The following is a 16,530-nucleotide window of genomic DNA, read 5'->3' as shown; positions in this document are numbered from 1 at the left end:
TCCTGGGTTCAGCAGTAGCTGTCATTTTTCTCAGTCTTAGTAGCTGTTGCAGTGCTGTGTTTTTGACTTTCAGCCTGGGAACAACGCTGGTAACACCTATGTTTTTAGTTGTTGCTACTGTACTGCTACTGTACTGTGGTACAGTATTCCCTGAAATTCAAGAAATGAGTGATAGGAAGAAGCGATATGCAAGGACAGTGAGAAGAAATTTTCCCTGTACATATACACTTGAATGTAAAAAAATTTAAACCAGGCCAAAAATTGTCATCCCTTATCTGGTTAAGCAAATCCAGTATGAAACTAACGTAACTGTAATAGTTTTGTTGTTGGGTTTTGTTTTAATCAGTTGTTCTTTAAATTGCTTTTTTCTTTCTGGTTTTCAATAACTTGTATCAAAATTTCTCACATTATTAACTCCCTTACAGATTTTTTGTTTTGTAATATTTTGTGAAAAAAAATTACGTAAGGAATGGCAGAATTAATGTAGTCTGTAGTTGTGTTTTATGTTCCTGAAAATACCAGTGTAAGGTTACTCTATGCTTTGCCTTTTGAATCTGTGGTGTTAGGAAGTTCCTAGGATCAGCTGATAGAATGTGATGGTGTAACCTTTTTATCCTTGGAGCCTAGACTTTAAATGATGCTGTGGTTTCTGAGGTCATGTCAAGGAGAGAGGTATATTGTTAATATATTGTGAGGTCTTTGAGACTTCTAGAACACTTGTTCTTTCAAGGAATTTTCTGACCATTATATCACCCTGGTTTTGGTGTTGTATGTCAATTTTCTTGAAACTGTGCTGAAACTTGCAAACCCAGATTTCAGTTTGGGTGTGCCCATTTTGCAACTTTCTAGGACTTGATTCAATTTTCTGTTGGTTCTGTCTGTACTGGGTATGTTGTATTCAAAGAACAGGATTATAGAGCAGATTGTATTTTACGGTTGTCCTACTTGGAAGTGTATCTGACGCCATGTGAACCATTTAATTGTGCCATCTAGAATGGTCAGCTTTGACTCAAATGTGGTCACCCACCAGGCTACAATGTTCTATTCCAGTACCTACTGGAATTTCTAACTACTTGAGCATGAGGCAGAAAGCAGAGCGCTGTCTAACATTTTTTTGTGTTCAGGGGCACAAGACTTAGAGTTTCCCAATCATGGTAACTTGACAAAGCTCAGATTCAACAAGTAAAATAATAAAACGTGAGATAGGTGTGTTTATAGACTTAGTTGCTTATTTAAACTCAAGTCTTCAGCAGTTGAGAAGGCATTCCTGCACTCTGCTTGTGTTTTCTAAGAAAAAGTCTCTTTCAAAGACATTAAATTGGAAGCCAGAGAGGATACCCTGAAGTATTTAGGACAAATAGCTGTCAGCTTTTTATTTCTCAGGTGACAGCACTAAACAGAAAGTTGACTGCAGATAGTCTAGATGATGACTGACCAGCTGCAGTTGCACAGTCTTGACTTAGAAGTAATGTAGGATGAGTGTGTTTACTTTCAAGAGGTTGGTGTGAGAACTGGATGCTATTGGTTTAGTTTTGAGGAAATCAAACTGTTAGAACATATATGATGTTTCTAAACTTTGTATTCTAGGATAGAGTTTTACCATTTGGTTGGTTTTGATAATCTTGTTCTGTTATGTTCATGGTTAAGCTGTGTCAGATCATAACAGTCATCTTATGACCAGTCAGAAATACTCTGAAAGCTCTAATATTGACTTATGATACTCAATATAAGGCTTCCAAAAGGGTTTGTAGTGCTAAAGTGAAAAAGAAAAAAAATTAACTGGCAGGCTAGCAGTTTGCTCACTTTTATCTTTTGGGGGAATGTAAAGGAAGGATTAAGAATTGGTTGACATCTTTCGGGAGAATTTTGGTACTTCTTTTTTTTTCATTGTTCATGACAATAAAAGCAAAACTTCTGTGGAATAATATTTCTGAAAAATACTATTAAGAATGCTTTTTCACATAATTTTATTTAGTGCAACTATAATTTCCAAGCAATTTTACAAGCAAAATTTAAACACTGTATTTCCATAATTTGAAACATTGTCAAGATGCTCTCCGTAAAAAGTTGCCTGCTTTCTGAACGTTTCAAATGTGGTATTGTGTGTCAGGTCACAGAAGTGTGGGGGATAATTTTTAGGGTCTAATAATCTTCCAAGGAGTACCGTATTATTGGTCTACCATATCTTTATATCAGGTTTTATTAGAGAGGATAATGGTAAGTAATCTTCTCTCCAGAATTACTTGTTTTACATAGTAATGAGATTAAAGTGTCAAAAGGCAAGAAATGTAGAAACCAAAGAAATTATAAAAAAGACTGGTGAATATGCTATCTCTCTGCATAGTCCTCCTCAGATATTTGAGGACCCAAGAATCCGTAACTTTTTTTTTTTCTTTTTGAGGTGTTCCGTTATGAGCCGTCTTACAACCATAAATTTGCTGTGGTTTCTCTCCAGTTTGAGTAGCTAGAAGAGGGAAATTCCAGAATGTGCAATCTCTTCACCTATGCCCTTTGTCATATTAAAGAAGTTAATACCATGTCTTAATAAAATGAAATTTGGAAGTATAAATTATAATTTAATTACCCATAAAGTATGAATAAAATTACATATAAGATACAATATATATTTTACATAATATATAAAATATGCATTATATATCATTTTATTAATCCTATATAAGTAATAATTTAAAAAGGCAGTGTCTTTTTGAAGTGACAGGAGGAAAAGGAGAACTGGTTCACAGTGTATTAGATGGTGATAAAATTAAAAAAAAATCTTTATCTTTTCTTCGGGGGGGGGGAATCATAATTGAATTGTGTATATTCTTATTTGTCTATTTTAGCCTAGGATTGAATGCTTTTATGCCTATCAAAAGACGATAACAAGTTGAATTACTGATTCAGAAATACTTTGTTGATATTTGGGTTTGTATGGCTGGTGTTATAAAAGTAAAACACCAAAACTTTTAGTTAAGATCATGTACAAATGCGTCAGATTTCTTTTGTCTTTTTCTTAAACCATTTTTCTGTATGTTTGCAGTGAAAATGCTCAGAACGTGTCTTGTCCTGTAACTGTGGTACATGGTAGACGTTTTCACCATGCACATGCACAGACAGCGGTAGTAAAAACAGCAGCCCAAAGGTAAGGCTAAGTACATTTGTTTCTCCAGATATTCCTAGTGTCAGAAATCCTTTTTGGTTTTGCGTGTAATAGTTTTCCTTATGCTATAAAGTGTTTTAAGGAAACATGAGTAATTACAGGATGTGTTCTAGATCACAAACTTTGATCTTAATTACTGAAGTTTCGTAAGGCCGTTTAGGATCTACTGTTATTTAATCTCAGAATTTACTTATTTTAAGGCACACTGTGGCACATATTCAGTAGGAGAGCACCTGCTAATATAAATATGTTTAGAAAATACTTTAAAGTGGACAGATGTAGTAGGCAGTAGAAATTCACATGACTGGCAATATGATCTTCAAATACTAATTCACAGCAACTCCAGTTTGTATAAGATCCATCTAAAGATTAAGTGATAGATCTGTTGATCATATGTAGTCTGTAAATACAGCATGAAACATATAAACTGGAACTTCTAACAGAAGCAGGGTTTTTCATTTATATAAATAGTTGTTAGAATGACTGACTGGGGAATCTTACTCAGCTATGCTGAGTTAATTGATTTGAAAACTTAAAACTACATCAGATTTCTATAAAGTGCAGGGGTTTATATTTTTTTACAGGCTTTTCACACTCACTGTGAGTCAAAAATACATGAGCGTTAGCTTTAAGGAATTTTCTTTCAGATTTTGTCCATTCAGAGCTCTCTTTATGAATTTCATGGATTTCTACCAGGCCACGAGTGCTTCATTGTGTCAGCATTTTGTAGCCTCCTTCTGCCCTCTTTTTTCCTCTCTGCTTTTTTAGTGTAGACTTTTGAGGTGGGATCATATGTAGGCATTATCCTCTTTTTCGTCCCACTTCCCTCACTTTGATTTGCTATCTTCTGAAAAACAAAGCCCATATACTAATTTGGATGAAGTGATTCAAGTATGTATTAGGGTAGTCAGGCATTGAAGAAACAGACTAAAAAATGAATGTTGCAGTCCTATCCCTGAGAACCTACACTGTTGTTGCATCCTTCTATTTCAAACTGGACTGTCATCTGTAAACAGAAAAATAGCATGTACATTTTCTTTCCCTTAGTAATAGCAGATGCAGTAGTAGGGATCTCCCTGTTCTTTACATTTCTTCCCATCGCTGCAAGGCAGGGATGACTAAGGAGGCTTCGCAGAGCTTTTCCCACAAATTAAACTGAAAGAAGAGTTTACCTTGCCAGTGTAGTTTGGACTGAACCAGATGTGCTCTTTTCTTCTTACATACAGTCTTTTTCAGAATATTTTTTTTTTTCAGTGTTGATTGAGAAAAGCATGGGACATCTGCAAGCATTCATACTTTTTCATTTTCTTTTTTTAATATATTTTTTTAATTTGGTAATTGTAAGGGATAAAATCTTGATCTGTAGTGCTAACTAAAATGGTTTGAAGTGAGCAAAATAAAGACTGCTCTTTACTGCATCTCTGAATGTTGACCCTAATAATGTTAGTGCATTTGATTAAGTTTTTTTGTGAGATGGTTCTTTGAAACAGCTGGTAAACATGGATTCATCTTGTGTAGTTAAGTGCTGTAGGCTTCTTCAGCGTGCAAGAGAGTCTGCTCTGGAGAGTCTTAATTTTGAGGGTATGCTAGACTTGCCTGTTTGCCTGTCTCACCCATGGGACTTGCTTCTTTGTAAGCCTACAATGTAATGGGCAAACAAAACCCAGAAGCAGCAACTCCATGTGACAGGCAGAAGAAGCACTAATGCATAATATAGGTAAGCTGAATACTGCTTGAAGTAATTGGATATTAGTCACCCTGAATATTTCTAAATATGTTTTCTTTTAGGGTTGTTATTGTAGTTCATTTACATTAACAACAGGCAATTAACTAAGAATATTTATGGAGTTTCAAAGGCAGGAAATAGTCATAACAATTCCAAGCAATGCTTTGCTACTGGAGGATGTCAGAACCAGCATGATCTAATTGACTGAGGGTGAGCTTTACAGCGGAACTGTGCAAAGGATATTTAATTCCAGTATCTTTTGCCAGTTGACTCAATTGACTACTTTTTAAAGGCTTCTAAATCTGTTTCTGAGGTAGAGGTTTGAAAATTAACAGAATAGGTCTCCTGTAATACTGTTGGATTTGGGTTTTTTTTAATTAAAAAAGAAGGGGGAATCTCAGGGCTACTTGGTATGGAAAATACAGATTTATTAATGAGAAGACAATAGTTGATAGGAAAAAATAAGTAAAATAGGACTAATGAAAACTGTTCATAACACAAAATTCCAGTGTATATGAAGTGGGTATGTATTATTTTGATTGTAGTTATGCGTGATTTTTTTCTCTGTTTGCTAATTTTTACTGACATTCATAGAATCATAGAATCGTTAGGGTTGGAAAGGACCTTAAGATCATCTAGTTCCAACCCCACTGCCATGGACAGGGACACCTTACACTAAATCATATCACCCAAGGCCTCGTCCAACCTGGCCTTGAACACTGCCAGGGATGGAGCATTCACAACCTCCCTGGGCAACCTATTCCAGTGCCTCACCACCCTAATAGGAAAGAATTCCTTCTTATATCCAGCCTAAACTTCTCCTGTTTAAGTTTTAACCCGTTACCCCTTGTTCTGTTGCTACAGTCTCTAATGAAGAGTCCCTCTCCAGCATCCCTATAGGCCCCCTTCAGATACTGGAAGGCTGCTATGAGGTCTCCACGCAGCCTTCTCTTCTCCAGGCTGAACAGCCCCAACTTTCTCAGCCTGTCTTCATACGGGAGGTGCTCCAGTCCCCTGATCATCCTCGTGGCCCTTCTCTGGACTTGTTCCAACAGTTCCATGTCCTTTTTGTGTTGAGGACACCAGAACTGCACACAGTACTCCAAGTGAGTTCTCACGAGAGCAGAGTAGAGGGGCAGGATCACCTCCTTCGACCTGCTGGTCACACTCCTTTTGATGCAGCCCAGGATACGGTTGGCTTATTATGCAGCAGTGAGTTTAAAAGTAAATTCTGGTTATGTCTTCTCAGAAAGGACTATATGCAGGAAATGTGGGATGCAGACCATGAGTAAAATTTTAGGTATATATCAAGATAAGTAAGATTAGACAATTAGACACAAGACAAAGTAAAGCTGGTAGCATGGAAAATGAGTTCTAAGGTGTTGAGGTTTTTTTTCTATATGAATTTACAAGCAGCAGGAAGATGTGTTATTTTACATTGATTGCATTTATAAAATTGTTTTAAGGTATGATGATCAGAAACAACATGGGGAAAATAGTTTTAACTAACCTAATATATTGTTCCTAAATCTGTAGTGGATTATTGAATGGGTAACTGAAAATAAAACCATGATTAAATTAGCTCTGAGCAGATTGACTCTCTGGCGCTGCCATTACAGATTCTGTTATTTATACTGGGCTCTTTGTGTGGGGATGGTGTCACGCAGGGCAGACTAATTATGAAACTCAGTCATAATCTCTATCAAGTTGAATTTGGAGCTTGTGATGTGTCCTGTATTTCTCAGCTCTTCAACTTTTTGCACATGCATGTTAATTATTAAATTTTGTCTGAGTATCTGTTGTACTCATATGTAAAATATAAGCTTCCGGTAAACAAAATCTGACATTTCTAAATGACATTTTGATAAATATTATTCATGGTTTTCTGATGCAATCTGGGGGTGACGTTAAAATTTGTTCACTTCTGATAAAATGGATTTTCAGATATGGCTTAGCCTAGTGCTGTAGTTGGCTCAGACTATTTTGCTTCATTTAATGCATGCATAGTTTTTTCTTATGTTGATTTACTGTTCTCTAAGACTTGGCAGTGGAACGGCATGTATATACATGTTTAAGACACCTTATACATGAGCCGCATGAAGCAATTTGTAGGGACACTGCTTGTTATAATTTCTGGGTCTGTCCAGGATTCTAATTTCTTAACGTTTCTGAGATGTAAGAATCTTTTAAAATGCATTATATTAATGTGGGATTTTAAAACAAGCAAGTGAGGCGTCTAATGTAACGAAAATGTATGGTATTGGGCATTCTGGAATTTTTTCCTGCTGTTAGTTTTCTTAACATTAAAATTTACAGTTCTTAACAGTGTGACTCTTTACAGCACCTGTAAACAGTTAATCCAAGTTACATATTAACTGTGCCAAGGATACAGAGATACTGGATCTGGCTCCATCTGGACATGGTTTGGATCAGAGTGGATTTATAAACTCAGATGTGACCTGCAAAAAAACACTGTTTTTTGTTTGTAAAGGCTAGCTCCAGTTGGAAGCAATTTTTTGCTATTTTCATGCAGCATTAGCTGATCACCCTCATCTCCATCGAAGTTGCAGTGGTCACATTCAGTTTTGAATGAATTCCTTTTACTTTCTTCCCAGAGCACTATGGAGATTAAATATGTTTTTATACTGCACTCTGTAGGACTATCAGGATTACTTCTTACGTGGTCTACTTTCAGTATTGTTCCTTTGGGTAACAAAGGGTTTGCCCTATTCTTGTGAGTGTTCTGTTTGTGAAAAGGAAAGGAGAATTAATTTATATTACCCTGTAATATCATTACGCTGTTTAATTTGACTGCAGTAAAACAGGAAACAGTTTGAATTTGTTCTTTTTTAGGATACTGTTAGTGTAATGCATATAAGACAGAAGTTTTTTAGGTTTTTGATATTTGGGAGGAACAGCCACATAGATTAAAAGCTCACAGCATTCTGTATTGCGATTTTCGAAAAGGCAGGAGAGATAACGACAGTGTTCTCAAGTTGCCTTTGTGCTGTGCTTAGTTAGATCTATTTTTATCTCGGGCTGGGTATACAAAGGACCTGAGTTATGAGTATCAGCTCTGTGCACTGATGTTAATGGGGACGCTTCTGAAACTAGTAGCCCTAATTCTTTAATATATTTGGAGGTTCTTCTTAGCCAAAACCTCTGCAGGAGGCTGGTTGCTTCTGTTATCCTTCTTTGGCCAGTAGCTGATTGCATGTGGTCTCCTAACTGTTTTAAGTAGTGCTTTCTGTTTGTTTTTTTTTCTCTTACTTGAAACACTTAAATATTTTTATCATGGCTTGCATGGTAATCAGGGGTTGAAATTGAGGCTTGATCCTAATTCAAGTATTAGGATTCTGTCATGTCAGGTTCTGCATTGCAGTAAATTACGTGAGATTGCCAGGTTGAATTTGAAATTAATCAAATTTTACATGTTGAAAAATAGGCAAGACAGTGTAGTATTTGGACCATTGCTGTCTGTGAAGTAACATTTGGTTTTGTGTTTGTAACTACTGTTACAAAAATGCTATGAAAAATAGTAATGCTTATTTGAAAACAAGTGAGTGCAAGAGACAGTGAAACAGTTATAGTTTATATTGAATAACTTTTGAATTTAGTGATGTGCAATATGTGGGGCTTTGCATCTTATGTTTTTTTTTCTTTTTTCATATTTTAAGCAATCTGGATCGAAAGGAAAGGTAAGCTTACTGTTGATGAAATGAGCATGGCAATGAGCATTAAGAAAATTAACTGATGAGTGATTTATAATTCTAGTTAAAGAGTATTCAATCCAGTCAGTCATATCTGCTCATGTGTGATAGGGGTTGGTTGTTTTTGTTCTGTTTTTGTGATTTGCTTACTCCCTTTTACCAAACAAGGATCTTTACATGCATCTCTAAATGGTATGTTAACATGAACTTTGGGTACATTTCCGCTGGTAATTTACCTGTTTATTTAACCAGCGTGAAAATAGATAAATTTTAACTTTCTCCACAATTTAAGAATTTGCTAATTCTTTTCATATTCTTTGTGCAATAGAATGGTTCTGAAGCATGTCCCATTAGAATCCTTAACAGCTTTCAGTCTATCATCTTAGCTTGGTTTGAATAGCATTGAAAGTTTTTATTGGGTTACTGTGTACTTTCTGTTCATGAATTGTATGTGTTAAAGCAGTTAACAGAAAATGTATAGCAAAACCAGGCATACTGGTTTTTCATTGCTCATTTCAGGCTCATTTCTCTCATATTTTGCATCTGTTTTATTGCTGTTAATATTTCATTAGCAATAGGAAATATATTTGGTTTTCTTCCTATGTAGTTTAAACTTGCATATTAGTGGAAATGTTGATAGTAATGAATTCATTGAGGTTTTATAAATATTGTGTCTATGTAGGTGGTTTTGATAGTATGTACTAGGTATCATGTTAAATTGTTTAAACAGTGTATATAATGTTTAACCAATAAGGATATAAATAACACAGAAATATCGTGTAGATCTGTTCTTTGTGAATTCAGGGTTTTCTAGATTAAGTAGTAAAATTGAGCCTTTCTGTTTTACTGCCTTTTGTTATTTGTTAAAAGAAATCTGATATATTCACCAGTTACCATTGGCTCTCTAAGAAGGGATTTGATCATGTTTTTGCTGTGTGGGCTTTAAGTTTAAGTACTTCTTCCCATTCAAACTTGTGCTGCATTTATGTTATTAGTTGTCCATTCAGCAGTTACTGTTTTTAATTTGGCAGTGAATGTCATGAAAGGATAGGGCTGAGTTCCATGCTGATGATCTTTACTTTCCCTTGGGAACACCTGTTGCTTTTTAGTCCAGTACTACTGGATATGTTCTTTTTTTCCCTTGCCTCCTTTTTGTTGCTGTCCTAGTGGGGGAATGTGATTTAGGCAGAAGGTCCTAAATTTAGTTTTAATTGTTGCCATCATGGTAAGTGCAGTTGCAGCTCCTGACTTTCTGGGCCAGATGGGGCTACTTATCTGTGTACTACAACCCCAAATCTCTGTGCTGCTGCTTCTCTCTTTTAGCTTTTGACTGTTGTACTGTGCTTTTCCTACAAGGCATGCTGAAGGAAAAACTCAGCAGCTTGGTGCTTCCTGTCTTACCATGCTTTACTCTGTTTTTGTGTAGTGATGGAGAAACCAGCAGCTTGGCTGTGGTGTTATACTTCCAAATAGTAGTATACAGAGGCAGAGTGAGGGAAAGCTGAATGAGGCAGACTGAGGGAAAGCTGAGTAAGGCAGCCTCTCTCAAACTGATGGTACCAGATTGTGGGTAGTTTTGAAAGCTCTGTTCTAAGACAGCACTGTATCCTAAATTCCCAGATGCAGCTTTTTCTTCACATTCATTCCTTTCTGGCATAGACAGAAATTATCATCCCTCTGTGTCGTGTTCACAACCCCTCAGCACACACCCCCCACCCCCCTTTTCTCTTTTTTGTTAGAGAATAACTTTTAAGATGAAAATTTCACTTTGGCTGGAGAGTGTCACAGAGGTCTGTGTGCCAGCCCATTGTGAATGTAATTAAGGTCCAATTCCATCAGTATAGGAATAAGGCAATAATTTTCAATATGTGCTGAAGATACTAAATCAGTGACACTATTTTGTTTGGGCAAAACATGTTTAATGAAGAATGCCATACCATTTAGCTGTTAAGATTTGTCAAAAGTTCAGGATTCTCCGCAGTCCAGACTGCCTCAGTATTTTTGTCATGTCTGCTGGAGGAAGAGCCTGACCTGTCTTGGTACTGTAATTAATGTTTTGCTGTTTGATGCTTTGCTACTTCTTGAGATTGCTTTTATCAAATACTGGTCCGCCTCCCTTGTACTTAACGTATTAAAAGCAGAACTGCTTATAATGGATGAGATGAGATGCCTAAAATGATTTAATCTCAGAGTACGAAACCTTGTTCTTCAAGCAAAATCTAAATTGCATAAAAATTGCTGGGAAACCTAACAGGCAAAAAAAAAAAAAGGTGTATTTTTAATATTTGGTAGGACGATAAGAACAAAGATCAGTATTGTATTTCTTGTGGTTTTTTTTCTATTAAACACAGTATGCAGATAGTCTTGCATCTTAATTTGTCTGGCTGTTTGATCCCGCATTTATTTATTTTGAAATAGATTTAACAGCAAGAAGGCATTTGTTTGGAAGTTCTGTATGTTTTTTTTTAATTCTCTGATAAGATTTTTTTTTTTCTTTTCCAAATAGTTTTTAAAGATAGGTGTCATGTTTGATTTAAGAAAAAAACAACTAGAGTTTCCATTCCATCCCATTTCTGCACTCACAATTAAACCACTCAGTGTACTACATACTTAGTAAAGTAGAAGGTATTAATGGATCTGCAGCTGTTCAAATGTCAATGAACATTGTGCCGAGAGGGGAGCCTTCATTTTGTCATCTGTAAAAACTTTGTGGTGCTGGGCTCTGCTCTGGGCTCTTTATGGTTTTGTGTGGGTTTTTCAGGATAGGAAACTAGTAGGAGGTACTTCAGGTTGCTGCCCTTTTGTGGGAGGGCTGTCCCTATCTCCAAGAAAGCATTTTTTCAGATGAAATCTCCATTTAAGTAATCTTAAAAGTTGTCTTTGCTTTTGTTTCTAACTCAGAGCAACTTCAAACCTGACCTTGAATTGCTGACCAAGTTAAACTGTGTTGGAAAGCCTCAGCTGACTTGGAGCTGTTTTTTTGTAACATAGGTTTGGGTGTTACTGGTTCATTGTGAGCATATGAGTGAAAGCATATTGTGGGAGAAGAAGCTCACTTTATGCTAGCACTTGTGTATTCTTGCAAGTGTTTTGCCATTTAGTAAGTATCAATAACTCCATATTGATAATACAAAATTCAGACAAGGGTAAATAAGGCTATTGTATTCTGATTTATTGTCAAAAAATTCTTTAGTTATATATGGTAAGCAAATTACCATCTTAAAACAATAAATACATGTTGCGTGTTAAAAATGTAACACAAACCTGTACGATTTTTAGGAGCAAAATAATAACTTTAAAATGTCCAGAGACCTTCAATTGTCAAGCTAATTTTTAAAAGATACTTTAGTATTCTAAATCTCCATACTGTTTCGTTGCTTTCAATTAAATGTCAAGTAGTTGCAATATTTTTTATCATAAATATTGATTAAATGTTTTCTATTTAAAATGTTTTACAGAAAATATTTTTTCAAACAGTGGTTATGTTCAAAACAAGACAATGTTATTAAATACTACTGAGAGATAATTATAACATGTCAGAAAACGGCTCACACGTCATTACTGCAAAGTTTATATATTTTTAAATCTCCTATAATGGTGTTACAGGGTTTTTTCTACCCTTTAGAATGTCATTATAATTGGTTTTGATAGTAATAGCTTCTCACTGTGTAGGGCTTAATCTGAGCTCTGCCTTACATTTCCCCGAATTCTGCCTTTAAAGTAATCCCTTGTGATTTATTTTTTTTAAAGAAAATGTTCCAAAGTCATACTTTTTTAACAAATATTCATGTTAAGCCTCTGATTTTGGTTCAGCTATTTGTGTGTGCACATGTTACAAAAAAATATCTTTTTTGGGAGCAGGGTTGTTTCAGAAACACATTTGACACAATCAGTAACAAATAAATTACTTAATCTGTCATCTGTGACATGTTTGTGGGCACTCAGGGTTAAGTACTGTGAGGTCTCTACATTCTGTGTTGCAATCTGACGGCACTTATTTCTCAGTCTTCCTTTCTGCACGAATTTTCCTTCATGCTGCAGCCTCTCAAGACAGTAAAAATTGTTTGTGTTTAGGTGAAGTATCCGAAAGAGCATTGTAGGTTAATCTTGTTTGAAAGAACAGGGAAAACCCTGAGAAATAGTACCTGTGGATGCAGAAAACTCAAGGAGTTTATAATTTGATATATTGGGAAATGCTGTGCTGAAAGAAATACAAACTCATGCCTACTGCTGAAGTTTGCTTCAGTCAGAGCCAAATTTTTGTCAGGTGGGTCATCAAAATTTAGCTCTTAGTTTGAGATGTTACTGCCTTCAGCTGTTTGCTTTACCCCCTTGCTGTTGATTAATGTGCTTGTAAATCAGAAGTAGCAGTATGGGATGTGTGTGACCCATCTGCAGCCCATTGTTCTGGCTTAACTTGCTAGTGGAAACAGTTTCTGCTGAAGTTGCTGGCAAGGCCTTCTGTGTTTCAGATGTGTGCCATCTTCTGTTATAACAGAAACCATAATGTTGAGCTGCAGAGCAGGGTAAGAGGGCTGAGAGAGAATTGCCACAAACAGTAGCTGAGATGCAGTGAGCTTCAGGAGTCTTAATTTGGTAACAGCCAATTTGACACACTTGTTCGTAAACTTAATTTCAGGAGACTTAAATCTTACTGTAATGTTTTATATTGCATTAATTTGCACAAAAAATGTGGTATGTATATTACCCAAATTATACCAACAAAACTTTTATCATCCACTAGTTTGTCTATGTTTTTATATTTTCAAAAAAAATATACAGAAACTATCCCTTCTCCCATGTTCTTTTACATTTTTGGCCACAACAGTTTTTGACATCAGGTCTCTTTCCTCTGTTTTGCATCTTCTCTTCCTGTTTTTTTTTTTTTAATTGTGGAACTTGTGGAATCCACTTTAATATTAAAATAATAGTTGTTTCTATTTTTGTATTTTAAAAGTATCTATCTTGTGCTTAATGAGTGAGGAAGAGGAGATGCAGGCTTTAACCTTTGAAGACTTGGGTCTGAAAGTGAGAGATTCCTGAACTATTGATTACAATCAAAAGGGATTTAGATCAGAAACACTTCTAAGACCTTTACAGTAGCTGTTCCTAAGGTTCTGGTCATACTTAAGTATACAAATAGCATGTAAGAGGAGAAGTTATTCGTAGCTTTCAAGATACATTTCAGGTTTATTTTGTCCATGTATAATTGTTGCTGAATTTTAATGGTGTCTGTCAAAAGAACAACTGTCTAATTCATTTTCCAGAAAAGAATACCCCCCTCAGCTTCAGAAGGTAGAAGCAGACCACATTAGGTTACCACGGTCTCAGAGAGTGGGTAAGTTATGTTTAGAGCGCTCATTTCTTTTAAGCAGAATAGGTTATGGGTTTTTTTTGCTTTGGGACTGTGTGTTACCAAACTTTGTGTAACCTTTAGTATACCTATTTGTATCCTTATATCATGTTATTCTGGACTTACACAATTTTGTGCATGAAGGAGGATTTTGCCCTTTTTGACTTATTTCTGCAACCTATTCAGTCATGTTATAATGAATTTTAAGTTAGCTTCAGTTATTTTAGAAACAACTAAATTGGGAAATTCAAAATCAAAGAATTGCTGGAGATGGAACAGACCTCTGGAGATCATCTAATGTAAGCCCAAGCCCCCAGCTTGTTCTTGAATTATGGACGAGGAACTCCTGTAGCACTGTTAGTATGTGCAAAATATACCATTCATGGTTAATAACACTTGGTATCAAGTATATTCATGCACCGAGTTAGTGAGTAGAAGAGTTGGAGTCAGCACTGCTCTGTACCTGGGGAGACGGGAGAAAATACTGTTTGCTTTGAGGTATGGAAATTGTGAAATTGGAAGAGAAACATTACTGTGTTTGGTTGGGCTTTGTCAGTGCGGGTACAGATAGAATCTGTAAACCTGCTTTTCAGCTACTTTAGCCGTCTGCATTGGCCAGTTACGCTTCTGTGCCTGTTCAGATTAATGTTAAGTAGAAAATCTCACTCTGTACATTGTTAATTTGTGAGTTTCTGGGTTCCTGTACTCTTCCAGTATTTAAATGAATGCCCCAATATAAAACAGAATATGGCGGTGTAGTTCACTGTACTGCTGAGTCTCTGTGTTGAAGGAATAAATCTTAACTGCACACAACATTTTCAGTTATTCTAAGTGCATCCACCAGCAGTCCTTCAGTGGAAATTACCACCAGCATAATCCAGCAGATCCCCTTCTGCTTTCAGTAGCAGATGTAGATTTTAAATTCCAAAGTCTCCTCCAAAGATACTGAGCTACAAATTGTCACCAAGGGAAACTGAAATAGTATTAATAAACCAACATCAGGGATTTTTTTTTTAATTCATACAACAATATTGTGAGACACTTGAAGCAGTGTAGTTTGTTGGATGTTTAAAAATGTGTTTATTTGTAATTCAAGTTAGTATATGTTAAAAATTAAATTGATCATAATTTTAACAGTATATAAGTAAGCATTTCTTGTTAACATTTTTGCATTTTTTTTCCCCTCCTAGAAAGTATAATGGAAAACAGAGAAGAGTCGGAATCAGAATCAGAACCTGAAATTAAGAGAAAGGTGCAACAGAAACGTCACTGCAATTCATATCAATCTGACTTCACTCTATCTTCTGCTACAAAAAAATGCTTAACTCAGTTAAAGGTGGGTTAGATTTTAAAAACATGTAAATTAGGTTTTTAAAAACATGTAAAATGTGATGGAGATATTTAAGTGTGTATACTGATACTAGCTACAAAATACTTTTTTTCTGATTCTAAACAAACATGCTGCACTGGAAAGCAAAAGAGCCTGTGTTTAAATTGATTGGCTGATTGGTAAACCAGCAACTGGTAATTTTGGTTTCCTGTCTGAAATAGAGAAGTGATTTTACACTTCAACACATGTTGGTGTCTTTGTCATTTTTAGTGTCAAGATTTTCTGTACTGTTAACAATAAAGGTAGAGGTACTGCAGAGATGCAAGTACTTCTTCCTAAGCTGCTTTCCTTCCCAGTGAAACTAGCACAGGTATCCAAATGGCATTCCCTGGTCTGGATGCAACCAACCAGGATGTTTTGTCTGGAACTTTTTTGAACATCAGATGTAGGATATTCTGAAAATTCCTATAAGGCTTTCTGTATTTGTTACCATCTTCCCAGGTTACTATGGAAGATTCATAATGCCTACACACAGGTCACACTTCATGTCTACAAAAGCAAAGCTTCCTGTAAGGAGATCTTGGTTAGAAAAAAAAAAAAAGTAGATCTTTGATTATTGTATATGATCAGCTTGTGTTTGCTCCTATGTATTAGAAACCAAGTCTGATTGTATTTCTTTGTTAGGATAAAACACTTAGTGGTACTCTCACGCATTTCAATTACATATTTAGTTAATTAATATGATGTTATTTGGAAATTCTAGTAGCTGAAGTTTTGATCATAAACCACAACAATATGATCTCTATATAGCTATGAACTATATAAGGTAAGTAATGATATAACAAAGCAGTTAGAAGCAACAGACATTATAGTTCTGTGGAGTTTGTATTAAGCATTACATTGATAACTCCATTTATGTTTGTTTGAAGAAGCAAAATATTCTGCGCAGCCTAACTTCTGTCTGGTAAGGGACAAAAGAAGAAATCAATCTTCTAGATTGAAATGAGAATTGAAGAAAACAATTTAAAAATAAATGGAGCATTAAAAAACCACCAAAACTAAAAACAAGAGTCTGAAGATCTAACAAATGTCATCTTTATGTCTTCTTTATAATTTGTGTGAATTAGCATGAGAGGAAGGGGGGCAGCCCCATCATTTGCTGGCTGGATTTTGATCAGTGTAGGCCATTTGCAGTAACTCCTAGCTCTAACTTGAAAACTCTTGTTTACATGTTGGAGCAAGGTGTGCTTT

The 16,530-nt window shown here is 35.7% G+C and overlaps 1 protein-coding gene across 6 annotated transcripts in view; it reads left to right on the top strand.

The window, feature by feature from the left end:
• Window positions 1-16,530, top strand: part of SENP6 (SUMO specific peptidase 6) — a 76,758-nt gene that overhangs the window by 28,542 nt on the left and 31,686 nt on the right. For 5 of the 6 annotated variants that reach the window (XM_061460451.1, XM_061460448.1, XM_061460446.1 and 2 more), the window contains 4 exons: window positions 3,041-3,142; window positions 8,564-8,584; window positions 13,864-13,934; window positions 15,140-15,285. In XM_061460451.1, coding sequence (XP_061316435.1) covers window positions 3,041-3,142; window positions 8,564-8,584; window positions 13,864-13,934; window positions 15,140-15,285 — 340 coding nt within the window. The remainder of the gene's footprint in view (window positions 1-3,040; window positions 3,143-8,563; window positions 8,585-13,863; window positions 13,935-15,139; window positions 15,286-16,530) is intronic. The other variant, XM_061460449.1, reaches the window with a different exon arrangement.

Source organism: Pezoporus flaviventris, unplaced genomic scaffold, assembly GCF_033815535.1.
Source record: "Pezoporus flaviventris isolate CSIRO_AGI_PZ_B2104156 unplaced genomic scaffold, CSIRO_AGI_Pfla_v1 ptg000031l, whole genome shotgun sequence".
Classification (NCBI taxonomy): domain Eukaryota; kingdom Metazoa; phylum Chordata; class Aves; order Psittaciformes; family Psittacidae; genus Pezoporus; species Pezoporus flaviventris.
Note: the sequence above shows the minus strand (reverse complement) of the source record. Positions and strands in the feature narration are given on the sequence as shown.